Here is a 13,715-nt window from a genome sequence, read left to right on the forward strand (position 1 = left end):
AACCCTATGAAAATTCCAATGGCATTTTTCACACAAATAGCAAAAACAATCCTAAAATTTGTATGGAACCACAAAAGACCCCACATAGCCAAAGCTATCCTGAGAAAGAACGAAGCTGGTGGCATCGCACTCCCTGATTTCAAACTATTTTACAAAGCTATAGTAATCAGAACAGTATGGTACTGGCATAAAAACAGACACAAGACCAATGGAACAGAATATAGAGCCCAGAAATAAATCCATACATAAATGGTCAACTAGTTTACAAGAAAGTAGCCAAGAATATACAAGAGGGAAAAGATTATCTCTTCAATAAATAGTGTTGGGAAAACTGGACAGCAAGATTCAAAAGAATGAAACTGCACCACTATCTTACACCATACACAAAAATTAATTCAAAATGGATTAAAAGCTTGAACATAAGACCTGAAACCATAAAACTCCTAGAAGAAAACATAGGCGACAGGCTCCTTGACATTGATCTTGGTGATGATTTTTTGGATTTGACAAAAATGCAAAGAAAATAAAAGCAAAAGTAAACAACCAGGATTACACCAAACTAAAAAGCTTCTGTAAAGCAAAAGAAAGCATCAACAAAATGAAAAGGCAACCTTTGGAATGGACCAAATATTTGTACATTGCATATTTCATAAGGGGCTAATATTCAAAATATATAAAGAACTCATGAAACTGAATAGTAAAACCATATAGAATCCGATTAAAAAGTGGGCAGAGGAAATGCAAAGACATTTTTTCAAAGAAGACATACAGATGGCCAACAGGGACATGCAAAGGTGCTCCACATCACTAATCACCAAGGAAATGCAAATCACAACCACAATGAGATAACACCTCACACACCTTAGAATGGCTATTATCAAAAAGAAATAACAAATATTGGTGATAATGTGGAGAAAAGGGAAACCTTGTGCACTGCTGGTGGGAATTTAAGTAAGAACAGCCACTATGGAAACAGTATGGAAGTTTCTCAAAAAATTAAAAATAGAACTACCATATGATCCAGCAATTCCACTTCTGTATATATACCTGAAGGAAAAGAAATCACTACCTTGAAGTGTTATCTGCACTCCCATATTCATTGCAGCAGTATTTATAGTAGCTAAGATGTGGAAACAACTTAAGTGTCCACTGACGGATGAATGGATGAAGAAAATGTGACATATAACATGTGTGTGTGCGTGTGTGTGAAATGTTATTTAGCCACAAAAAAAGAAGAAAATCCTGCCATTTGCTACAATATAGGTGGACCTTGAAGGCGTTACGCTAAGTGAAATAAATCAGAGAAAGAGAGACTGTATAATCTCACTTATATGTGGAATCTAAAAACGCGAACTCATACAAACAGAGACCAGAAGGGTGGTTGCCAGAGGCAAGGACTGGGTGTGGGGGAAATGGGTGAAGGTGGGCAAAAGGTACAAACTTCCAGTTATAAGATAAATCAGTTCTGGGGTTGTAACATACAGCATGGTGACAAAGAAAAAAAATGCACGTCATCCAAACACAATTAAAAGGCTAAGATTATCAGATGAGATAAAAAAGTAAGACTCAACCATATGCTGCCAACAAGAAATCCACTTCAAATACAAAGACACAAATACATTTAAAAAACAGGAAAATATACACCCTCCTAACACTAGTAAATGAAAGTGGAAGTTATATTACTTTAAATATTACATATAATATAATAAATATATAAATATTTTATATTACTATAATGCTACATTACTATTAAGTAGATTCCAGAGCAGAAACTATTACCAGGGACAAAGAGATCATTTCATAACAACACAGGAGTGAATTTACCAAGAGGAAGTAATAATCCTAAATGTTTAGGCACTTAGAGCTTGACAATACATGAAACAAAACCTGATAGAACTGCAAAAAGAAACAGACAGGGGGGCCGACCCCGTGGCTGAGTGGTTAAGTTTGGGTCCTCTGCTTTGGTGGCCCAGGGTTTCACAGGTCAGATCTGGGCACAGACCTAGCACCCACCGCTCATCAAGCCATGCTGAGGCGGTGTCCCACATAGCACAACCAGAAGGACCTACAACTAGAATATACAATTATGTACTACTAGGGAGCTTTGGGGAGAAGAATAAGCAAAAAAAAAAAAAGAAGAAGAAGACTGGCAACAGATGTTAGCTCAGGTGCTAATCTTTAGGGGAAAAAAAGAAAGAAATGGACAAACCCACAATTATAGTCAGAAACTGCAGCCCCCTCTCAATAATTGATAAAAACAAGTAGACAGAAATCCAGCAAGGATACAGAAGACTTGAACAACACTATCAAACAAGTTGTCCTAATTGACATTTTAAATCACTCAACCCAAAAAAGCAAAATATATATTGTTCCCAAGTGCATATGTAACATTTATCAAGTTAAAACACACTTTGGACTACCAAATTTCAACAAATTTTAAAGAATTCAAGTCTTAAGACATATGTTCTCTGACTATAATGGAATTAAATTAGAAATCAATAACAGAAAGATATCTGAATAATCCACAAATATTTGAAGCTAAAGACACTTCTAAATAACCCATGGAATCAAAGCAGCAATCAAAAGAGAAGTTAGAATGCATTTTGAACCTAACTGAAAATGAAAATACAAAATGCCATAATTTGTGGGATGCTACTTACGGGAAAATTGGTATCACCAAATGCCTATAGTAGAAAGAAAAAAGGTCTCAAATCAATAACCTCAGATTACATCTTAAGAAACTAGAAAAAGAACAAATTAAATTAAAAAGAGCAAATTAAACTAATTTTTAAAAAGTAAATGGGAAATAAAGATAAAAGCAGAAATCAATGAAATAAAAACAGAAAAATAGAAAATAAAGCCACAAGCTGGTTCTTTTAGAAGATCAATAGAGTGATAAGCCTCTAGTCAGACTGACCAGGAAAAGAAAGACAAATTATTAACATCAGGAATAAGAGAGGTGACATCACCACAGATTCTACAATTATCAAAAGGATAATGAGGGAGCGTTATGAACTACTTTCTAACTATAAATTTGTTGACTTATATGAAATGAGAAAATTCCTTGACAAACACAAACGGCAATGCTCATTCAAGAAGAAATAGATAACGTGAATAGCCCTCTATCTATTAAAGTAGTTAAAAACCTTCCCTCAAAGAAAACTCCAGATCCAGATGGCTCCACTAGTGTATTCTACCAAACACTTAAGGAAAAAATAATACCAATTCTACACGAACATTTCCAGAAAATTGAAAAGAAAGGAATTAATTAATCAATACTGTTAGGCTTCTCAATTAATACTATGAGGCTAACATTACCTGGTATCAAAACCAAAAACATTACAAGAAAAATACACACCAATATCCCTCATGAACATAAATACAAAAATTATAAACAAAATTGTAGCATATCAAATCCAACAATATATAAAAATGACAATACATCATGACCAATTGAGGTTTAATCCCAGGATTGCAGAGTTGATTTAACATTTGAAAAACCAATGACTGTAATTCATCATACCAACAAATGAAAAAAGAAAAACATCTGTTCATCTCAAGAGAAGCAGAAAAAGCATGTGACAAATCCAATATCCATTCCTGATGAAAACTCTCAGCAAACTAGGAATAGAATGGAACTTTCTCAACATGATAAAGAGCATCTATGAAAAACCCACAGTTAACATCATATTGTATGATAAAAAATTGGTTCCTTTACCCTTGAGATCAAGAACAAGACAAAGACATCCACTCTAACCACTTCTATTCTACACTGTACTAGAGGTTCTAGCGACTTCAATAAGCAAGAAAAAGAAATAAAGGCATCAAGATTGGAAAAGAAGAAATAAAACTGTCTTTACTCACAGAAAATGAGGCTGTCTATGTAAAAAATCCAATGGAATCTATAAAAAACTGATAGAATAAGTGACTTTAGCAATGTTCAGGATACCAGCTCAATATACCAAAACCAACTGTATTTCCTTACACTACCAACAAACAATCAAAAATGGATATAAAGATATGGGGCTGGCCCCGTGGCCGAGTGGTTAAGTTCGCGTGCTCCGCTGCAGGCGGCCCAGTGTTTCGTTGGTTTGAATCCTGGGCGCAGACATGGCACTGCTCATCAAACCATGATGAGGCAGCGTCCCACATGCCACAACCAGAAGGACCCACAACGAAGAATATAATACAACTATGTACTGGGGGGCTTTGGGGACAAAAAGGAAAAATAAAATCTTAAAAAAAAATGGATATAAAGATACTATTTATAAAAACATCAAAGTAGAAAATATTTAGAGATAAGTGACAAAAGATATGTAAAATCTGTACATTAAAAACTACAAAACACTGCTAGAAAAATTAAAGAAGCCCTATATAAATGGAGAAATATCCTTTGTTCATGAGTCAGAGAATTCAATATTGTTGACAATTTTTCCCAAATTGACCCATAGAGGCATCACAATCCCAAGCAAAATCCCAGCAAGAATTTGTTATTTATTTAAAAAATTATTTTGGAAATCGACAAGCTAATCTTAAAGCTCATATGTAAAGGACCTGTCACAGTCCGTCCCCCTTGCCCCCAAAAAAACCTTTGAAAAAGAAGAACAAAGTTGGAGGGACAATACTACCTGATTTCAAGATTTATTACCAAGTTACAGGAAAAAAAGAAATTGTGGTATTGGCACCAACACAGACAAATAGATTGCTGGAACAAAACAGAGAGTCCATAAATAGGCCCACACATATAAAGAAAACTGAGTTTTGGAAAAAGTACAAAGCAACTCAGTGGAGAAAGGGCAGTCTTTTTCAACAAACGGTGCTAGAACAATTGTATATCCATATGCAAAATACAAATTTCAATCCATATCTCAAATCATACTTACAAAGTTAACTCAAGATGGACCACAGACCTAAATATAGATCCTAAAACTATAAAACTTCAAGAAAAAGCATAGGAGAAAATCTTTGTGACCTTGGCTTAGGCAAAGATTTTAGATACAACACCAAAAGCATGAACTATAAAAGAATAAATTGATATATGGACTTAACGAAAATTAAGAATTCCTACTCCTTCAAAGAAAACTTTAAGAGAATTAAAAGACAATACGAAGACTGGGGGAAAAAAATCTTTGCAAATCATATATCTGATAAAGTATTTGCATCCAGAATACATAAAGAATTTTCAAAACTGAATAAGAAAGCAAACAACTCAATTTAAAAATAAGTAAAAGATGTGAACAGACACTTTATTAAAGAAGTTATACAATGGTAAGTAAGCACATGAAAAGAAGCTCAAAATTATTAGATATCGAGGAAACACTAATATAGGCACGACATACTTATTACATATAGTGGTTGAAATTAAAAAGACTGGCCATACGAAGTCGTGTTGGTGCAACTGTGGAGGAACTGGAACTCTCATACACTGCTGGTGAGAATGTAAAATGGTAAAAAACCATAAGGCAATTTCGTAAAAAGTTAAACACACAATCACCCTATCATCCAGCCATTCCATTCATAGGTATTTATCCAAGAGAAAAGAAAGCATACGTCCAGAGAACAAGTACACCTCACAGCAGCTGTACCTGTAGAAGCCCAAAACTGAAAGCAATCCACATGTCCATCAACAGGTTAATGGATAATCAAATCGTGGCATACCTATACAATGGAATACTACCCAGAAATAAAAACAATGTACTATTGACACATGACACAATAATATAGATGAATTTCAAAATAATAAGGCTGAGTAAAACCAAACAAAGAGTAAATACTGCATAATTCCATACATATATAAAACTCCAGAAAATGCAAACTAATCTAGAGTGACAGCAGATCTGTAGTTGCCTTGGCGGGGCGGAGGGGGGGCCAGGGCAAGAAGAGGTAGGAGGAAGGGATTGCAAAGGGGCAAAAAGAAACTTTGAGAGGTTACAGATATATTTGTTATCTTGTCTGGATATGTTCCTAATCTTGAGTGTCATGATGGTTTCACAAGGTATATGTATGCCAAAAATTATTCAATTATACACTTTAAATATATGCAATTTATTGTATGTTAATTATACCTCAATAAAGCTATTAGATTGATCCAACAATGATCAATATATTTATCAGCTAAATAAGCACTCATCTTTTTATTTTTAAATCAAGAAGACTGATCTGTTACCTTGCCACAGAAGAAAATTAACACTCAGTCAATATCCATTACACGCCAGGTATTATGTTCGCCACTTTACACATGCTAACTTAATATCATTATCTTAAAGCTATTAACTGTTAAAAAAAGAAAAAGGTGCAGGGAGAGAGGGTAACATGAAACTTTAGAAATTAGACAAGACTTTATCTCTATTTTTTAAAAACGCTAACTTGCAAGTTCCTACAAATCAAATATATAGCAATATCAATGAACACAGCAGATTAAAATTTAAATTCTTCAGAGTCAAGTTCTATAAATCCAGCAGGAATTGTCCTACAGTGAGAACACATATTAGGAAAAAGGTTTACACTTGATGCTTAAATTATGTTCTCATATATTCGGATTAACTGAATTCTCCTATAAATACCCTGGGTGAATGGCAGTTCAATTTAAAATTTAAAAATATAGTTCAAAAACAAACAACCCAATTAAAAAACGGGCAGAGGACTTGAATAGGCATTTTTCCAAAGAAGGCATACAAATGGCCAACAGGCACATGAAAAGATGCTCAATATCACTAACCATCAGGGAAATAGAAATTAAAACCACAACAGATACTACCGCACACCTGTCAGAATGGCTATTATCAACAAGACAAATAATAACAAGTGTTGAACAAGGATGTGGAGATAAGGGAACACTCATACACTGCTAGTAAGAACGTAAATTCATGCAGCCACTATGGAAAACAGTATGGAACTTTCTCAAAAAACTAAAAATAGAACTACCACACAATTAAGCAATTACACTTCTTGGCATTTATCCAAAGAAAGTGAAAACACTAATTTGAAGAGAGAGATGCACCGCTGTGTTTACTGCAGCATTATTTACAATAGGCAAAATATGGAAGCAACCTAAGCGTCCATTGATAGATACATGGATAAAGAAGATATGGTACACGTATATGTGTATATATATATATATATCCAATGCACTATTACTCAGCCATAAAAAAATGAAATCTTGCCATTTTCGATATAGATGGACCTACAGGGTATTATGCTAAGTGAAATAAGTCAGAGAAAGACAAGTAACATATGATTTCACTTATACGTGGAATCTAAAAAACAAAACAAACGAACAAACAAAACAAAACAGAAACAGACTCGTAGATACAGGAAAAAAAACTGGTGGTTATCAGACAGGGGAAGAAGTGGGGGGGGGGGGCAAAATAGGTGAAGGGGATTAAGAGGTACAAACCTCCAGTTATAAAATAAATAAGTCATGGAGACCTAAGCTATGGCATAGGCAATATAGTCGACAATACTGTAATAATTTTGTATGGTGACAAATGGTAACTAGACTTACTGTGGTGATCATTTCATAAGGTAAATAAATGTTAAGTCACTATGACATACACCTGCAACTAACAGGCTAGTGTGTCAATTAAAAAAAAATTTCAGATGGGACCAAAAAAAAAAAATCCTGTGTAATTGGCAATGCCCAATTACTTTGCAAACTAGTTTCCTCATAGGGTTAACTTTATGTAAAAACTGCACCTGCTTCCAAAAAGGATTTGCAGTGGCTCTTCCACCTGCAAAACCAGGTAGCTGACTGGTGGACCTCTAAGACGCCTTCCAACCTTTGTTACTCTACTTTCTCCCACTCATCTTCTTAGGAATTACATTAACCATATTTCAAACAAAATAACTATAACTATTTAAAGATATAATACATAAACTAATATATTAGAACGTAGTATAGCATTTGAAGATCCATCTTTTACTCTGTATTTTGACAAGGTTTCTAAACTTCAGTACTATTGACATTTAGAGCTAGAATACTATTGTGAGGGACTATCCTGTGCATTTTAAGATGTTTAACAGCATTCCTACTACCCACTAGATGCCTGTAACACCTCCACCCAGTTGTGACAACCAAAAGCGTCTCCAGACATTGTCAGTGTCCCCTGGAGGGCAAAACTGTCCCTGGTTGAGAACTACTGTTCTAAAACTACAGACTGTATTAATCCCTCTGTATTGACTACCTCCAATCACAGGGCAGGGAGTGTGACAGCCTGTTCTGCATCTAAAGGCTCTTAAGGATATTTTAAATGTTTATATACAGTATATGTTCCATTTTTTAAAACCCCATAAGTTACTAAAAAGCAAAAAGGTTTTCTTAAACTATTGTTTTGTTTTCAAGCCAAGGAAGCGAGGCCCTACAAAATATGACATGTGTGACCTCTTAATTTAGATCATGTCTCCCAGATGGAAAAAACTTCTGTGCCAAAGAAATATATGAACCATTCTGTAATCACTTTACGACTAAAGAATTATGGCAGCTAATTTAGGAAATGTCAATACGCTACTGGAACTCAACTTTATAGCTCTGCCATTACCAAACCCACAGTCTGTCCCAAGTAGGTGTCAAATTCCATTAAGTCTTCGATTTCAAACTGCCATTATCTGATACATCTCCTACACTTCACACATTAACTTTCTCTCTCACTCTCTCAGCCAAATCTTTTCTTCAATGACTTAACTCTGAAGTAGAATGAAAATAAAAAGATCACAATCTCAACTATACTTAGAAGACATATTTCCTTGAAAACTGGGCTTCTTTTTATACTGCTAAACGGAATTTAACTGCTTTCTTACTATTCCACAGGAATAAATACAACTTACTTGTGACATAGATGAGCTGTCATAAATGTAGGAAGAGTAAAAAAAACAAATGAGACAGAAATCTGGGCTCCAGCTCTGGCTCTGCCTTCTAGCAGCTAGACGACCACTTAACATTCCCAAACTTCAGCTTTCTCTTTTGTAAAAAATGGAGGATGATAATGTCTACCTCTCGAGTTATTGCGAGGATTAATTAAAATTTACATGAAACCATTCCGTAAACAGTAAAGCACCCTACAGACGCTGGGTAAGATTGGTGGTATCCTGCTGGCATAAGTAAACAGTATAGTAGAGAAACATGCACCTCAAATAAGGGACTTATCTCACTGAATAAACGTCACTTTTCAAAACAAACACTCATTTAGGAAGAGAGCTTGAGATAAACTCAACTAGGATTCAGGCATCTGGGTTCTCAACTCAATTCTGCCATTAACTCTCTACCAACAGAGGCAAACTAATTTTCCTTTTAACCTCAAATTTCATCTAAAAACATCCAAGTACCAGAGAAGATATTCCATACGTATCATTACAGCTCTCCTCAGCCTACGAAATGACCAAATATCCGAAAGATTCGTTTCACACTATCACACTGCCAGCAAAACAGAAGTCGAGGGCAACAAACGGTAAGAAAATTTTAATTAAATAAAAACAGAATTCCATACAATTCTCCAGAAGCAACGCAAACGATAAACCACCCTGTTTTCTCTACTTAATAATAGTTCTCCCTCTAAATGACAGCAGTGATGAACAAGGTGCATTAACAGAAGGGCGGGGCTCTTTCCCACAGGCTTTTGGGGAACCACCCACTTCCCAAAGAGGTGTAACTGCTTCCTCCTTGCCCTCAGCAGCCAAGAAACTTGAGAGATGAAGGTTTACATTGTCTGAGAACGTTTTTCCCTTTCCACTTGGGTGGGGACGGCGGTCGTCATCTGACAAACATATCCCACAAACACCAGGATCCACTACATCCAATCTCCCGAAAGTCTAAAAAAGATCGAAGTTTTTTAGAATAACACTAGTTTTTAAAAGTGAGTTCGGACTACTAACTCAGACCGAGACGAGCCCGTGTTGGTGGGGCTCAATGTCTGCCAACGGCCAAGTTTTCGCCTCCCCAGACGAGCCGCCCTCGCGCGCCCCGCAGAGCGCCGCCGCGCCCTCCTCGCCCGCCTCGCCCGCGCCGCGCAGCGCAGGGCCGCAGGGGGAGCCCCGGGGCCCCCGAGAGGGCGGGCCGGCCACCCCCGGCCTCCGGGCGCCGCCGCCCTCGCTCCTCACCGATGACGATGCGCAGGTGCTTGAGGCGGGTGAGCGCGTCCTTCTTGGTGTCCAGCACCTTCTGGGTGGACTTCTTCACGTCCCCGTGCGGCTTCTTGGAGAACATCCTGCCGCGGCCGCGGCCACGGCCGACTGCGGCCCCCTCCCGGCCCGGCGGCGGAAAGTGGAGGCAGTGGGCGGGGAGCACACTAGCGCGGGCGGCTCATTCACTCCCCGGCCCGGCGGGCCCCGGCGCGGCCGACTCCTCCCAGCCCCAGGCCAGGGCCGCCACCGTCCCCCGCCTCGCGCCGCCGCTGCAAGGCACCCTCGGCTCGGGCCTCAATATGGCGGATCCCTCGCCAGCCCTGCACGGAGCCAGGGAGACCCGGCTGGCCCGCTCGCCGCCGCCGCCGCCGCCGCCCGCTTCCTGCGGCCGCCGCTCGCCGCCACAGGCCGGGCCGGCCCCGGAGCCGCGGAGGTGGGGCGCTCGCAGGCAGCGGCACCACGCCGCTCTCCCTGAGGCCCCCTTAAGGTTAAAGCTTCTTTAGCAGCTTAGACCCTGCAGAGGCCGCAACGGAGACGGAGTGTGGCGATGGGGTTTCACGACTCTGCCGTCGCTGGCGAATGGTCCCCGTGGCAACCGCCTTCTGACGTCAAGGGTACTTGACGTCATGCCGGCGTGAGATCATCCGTGGCATTACCCACCTTTTATTTCCTGTGTAAGCGGCCACAGGAGGAGCCCAAGGAAGTCAGGGAAGGTAATTACTGCGTGCGCCTCTGTGAGCAGTGACTCCCAGCCAAACTCCCAAACTAGTGTCGTGTAGTTTTTGTTTAAAAAGGCCCTTCATCTCCACTGTTTACTATGTCATGGTAACTTAAGAAGATAGCTCCAAAACATCAAAGCAGGCGTGCAGTACATTTTAGATCCAATTCGAAAGGCCTTGCTTCTAACAGCCCTTCATTTCCTCATTTGACTTTTGTTTAAAGAATTTTTGCTTGTTTTGTAAAGTGATGATTAACAATTTACTGTAGTTTAGAGATTTGTGGGGTTATAGCACATCTTCTTGGTTAAAATTATCTTGCACAAATAAATGAATTCTCCAAAAAGCATTCTGTAACAGAGGAAAAAATTGCAAAGAAATCTGGAGAACTTTCAGGGTGAATTTTCTTAATAAGAGTTCACAAATCCAAGAGAAAAATACTAGGGCGCAGGTAGAAAAATTAGTAGAGAACATGAAAAAACTCACGAAAGTGTATACTCATAACTAAAACGTGAAAAATGTTCACACTCGTTAACTTTTTAGAATCAGATTAAAACAATATTTCTAACAATTTGTAAACAACTTTATTAAGGTGTAGTTGGTATACAATAAACTGCCCCTTTTCAAAGTGTACAATTTGGTAAGTTCGATATTTGCATACACCCATGAAAACATCACCACAATCAAAATAGTGAGCATATGCATCACCCCCCACATTTTCCTCTTGCCTCCTTGGTAGTCCCTTCCCCTCACTGCCCTACCCCGGTCTCCAGGCAAGCACCGATCTGCTTTCTGTCACTTGGAGTTTGCATTTTCTAGAGTTTTATATAAATGTAAGCATACAGTATACTCTTTTTTGTCTGCCTTCTTTCACTTAATATAATTTAATTTTTAACAATAATGTCGGTCAAACGGTAAAGTTTATTTTTAAATTAGCCATCTTCCCGCTGATGAGAGTGAAAGCACACATTCCTATTGCTTGCTGAGAAGCAGCATTAATTACTACAAGCTTCCTGGAAATTAAAATTTGGCATTATGTTTCCAGACACTTACAAATGTTTATATACTTTGATTCATTAGTTCCACTTTTAGAACTCTATTCTAAAAAATCAGAAATGAGAAAAATATTTATGTAAAAATATTAAAGCATGATTTATAATATCGAAAGGTTGGAAACAATATGAATGTCCATCAGAAAGAAGATGAATGTCCAAGAGGTGGAATGTTATGCAATCATGAAAATTATAATATGAAGACTCTTTAATGACATAGAAAATAGTCAAGACGATATTAAGTGAAAACGCAGATACAAAACTGAAAATATGTATGTTATCAAAACTGCGAAAGAAATTATGTACATAAAATATAGTTAGAAAAATGATGAAAAAATAGTCCAAAATTGTGATTATAGCTACAAAGTGGAATTACAATTGATTTTAATTTTCTTCTTTATGTTTAGTTTAGTTTCTCTTTTTTTATTGCTTTTACAATTTAAAAAACAATAAATACAATTTAAAAACAAAAAATACAATTTAAAAAAATTTTAAAAGTTTTCTTAAAGAAAATTAAGGAAATCTAATATACCAATTTTAAACTTAACAAAACAAATTAAAATATATATATGGGAATAGAAACTCCTTGAAAACAAGGGCTTTTAAAAAAAAATTATGTCCTGTTAGGACACAGAATGAATATTTGTTGATTTTCAAATTGTTATGTTTACGTTAGAAAATGGTTTCTTTTGATAGTAGAAGAGTCATCTGATCCCATGATTCTGACTATTATTTATTTGGTAATTTTAGACACCTGTGTCCCTACCTGTACCCCGCCCCCCAAGGCTCTTTTATGAGATGCTAATTGGACCTCACCATTTAGAGGTTCCACAAGCTACTCAAATTCCATATATACAAAACTGCAATTGTCATCTTTCTCCTCCCTCCTCCCAAACCTGACTCTTCCTCCTTCATTAAACATCCCTGTTGAAAATACCTCTCTCAGTCCAGTTTTTCAATCCAGAAGCTAGAATCATCTTAAGGATTCTTCTCTCTCTCCTCTCTTGTCCAGTCCAATCAGTTACCAAGAACTGATGATTCTACTTCCTAAATCTTTCTTGACTTGGTCCTCTTCTCTCCATTGTCACAACCTTTGTTCATATGCAGGATTTCATGTCTAGCCCTGTGTGCTAGAAATGGCAGTAGTTTCCTCCTTACTCCGACATCTTAGTAGGATTTGAGTGTCCCCTCCTTTTTTTGTTTTTTGGTTTTTGTTTTTTGGTGAGGAAGATTGGCCCTGAGCTAACATCTGTGCCAGTCTTCCTCTATTTTGTATGTGGGACGCCGCCACAGTATGGCTTGATGAGCAGTGTGTGGGTCCGCAAGATCTGAATCCGTGGACCCCGGGCCGCCAAAGCAGAACGCACGAACTTAACCATTACACCACTGGGTCAGCCCCCATCCACTCCTTTTTAAGTAAATTTTAAGAGTTAAAAAAAAATACCCAAGGGGCTGGCCCAGTAGTGTAGTGGTTAAGTTCACGTGCTCCACTTTGCCAGCCTGGGGTTCGTGGGTTCAGATCCTGGGTGCAAACCTACGCAATGCTGGTCAAGCCATGCTGTGGCGGCATCCCACACACAAAATAAAGGAAGACTGGCACAGATATTAGCTCAGGGACAATCTTCCTCACCAAACAAAACAAAACAAAACAAAAAAACCCAATAGTCTTATCTTCTTGCACTCACTACTTGAATATCTGTGTTAATGAAGAAAAGAAATGGCATGGGTAAATCAAGATATTGTTTCTTTTGGGGGGGGTATAGTTTATGGTTACACATTTGTTTAGGATATGTCTTACTGTCAGGAAATGCATAGCACTTCAGATCAAAGA

At 37.9% G+C, this 13,715-nt stretch overlaps 1 protein-coding gene across 8 annotated transcripts in view; it reads right to left on the reverse strand.

Annotated features, from left to right (window-relative positions):
• The window catches only part of RALGAPA1 (Ral GTPase activating protein catalytic subunit alpha 1), a 223,950-nt gene extending 213,364 nt beyond the window's left edge, over positions 1 to 10,586 (reverse strand). For all 8 annotated transcript variants that reach the window (XR_011501562.1, XM_044765509.2, XM_070504251.1 and 5 more), the window contains exon 1: positions 10,093 to 10,586. Coding sequence is in view for 7 of the 8 variants with exons in the window: in XM_044765509.2 (XP_044621444.2) it covers positions 10,093 to 10,198 (106 nt within the window). In the remaining variant the exon portion in view is untranslated. The remainder of the gene's footprint in view (positions 1 to 10,092) is intronic.
• Between the last annotated feature and the right edge of the window lie 3,129 nt (positions 10,587 to 13,715).

The sequence above is a fragment of the Equus asinus genome, chromosome 2 (genome assembly GCF_041296235.1).
Source record: "Equus asinus isolate D_3611 breed Donkey chromosome 2, EquAss-T2T_v2, whole genome shotgun sequence".
Lineage (NCBI taxonomy): Eukaryota > Metazoa > Chordata > Mammalia > Perissodactyla > Equidae > Equus > Equus asinus.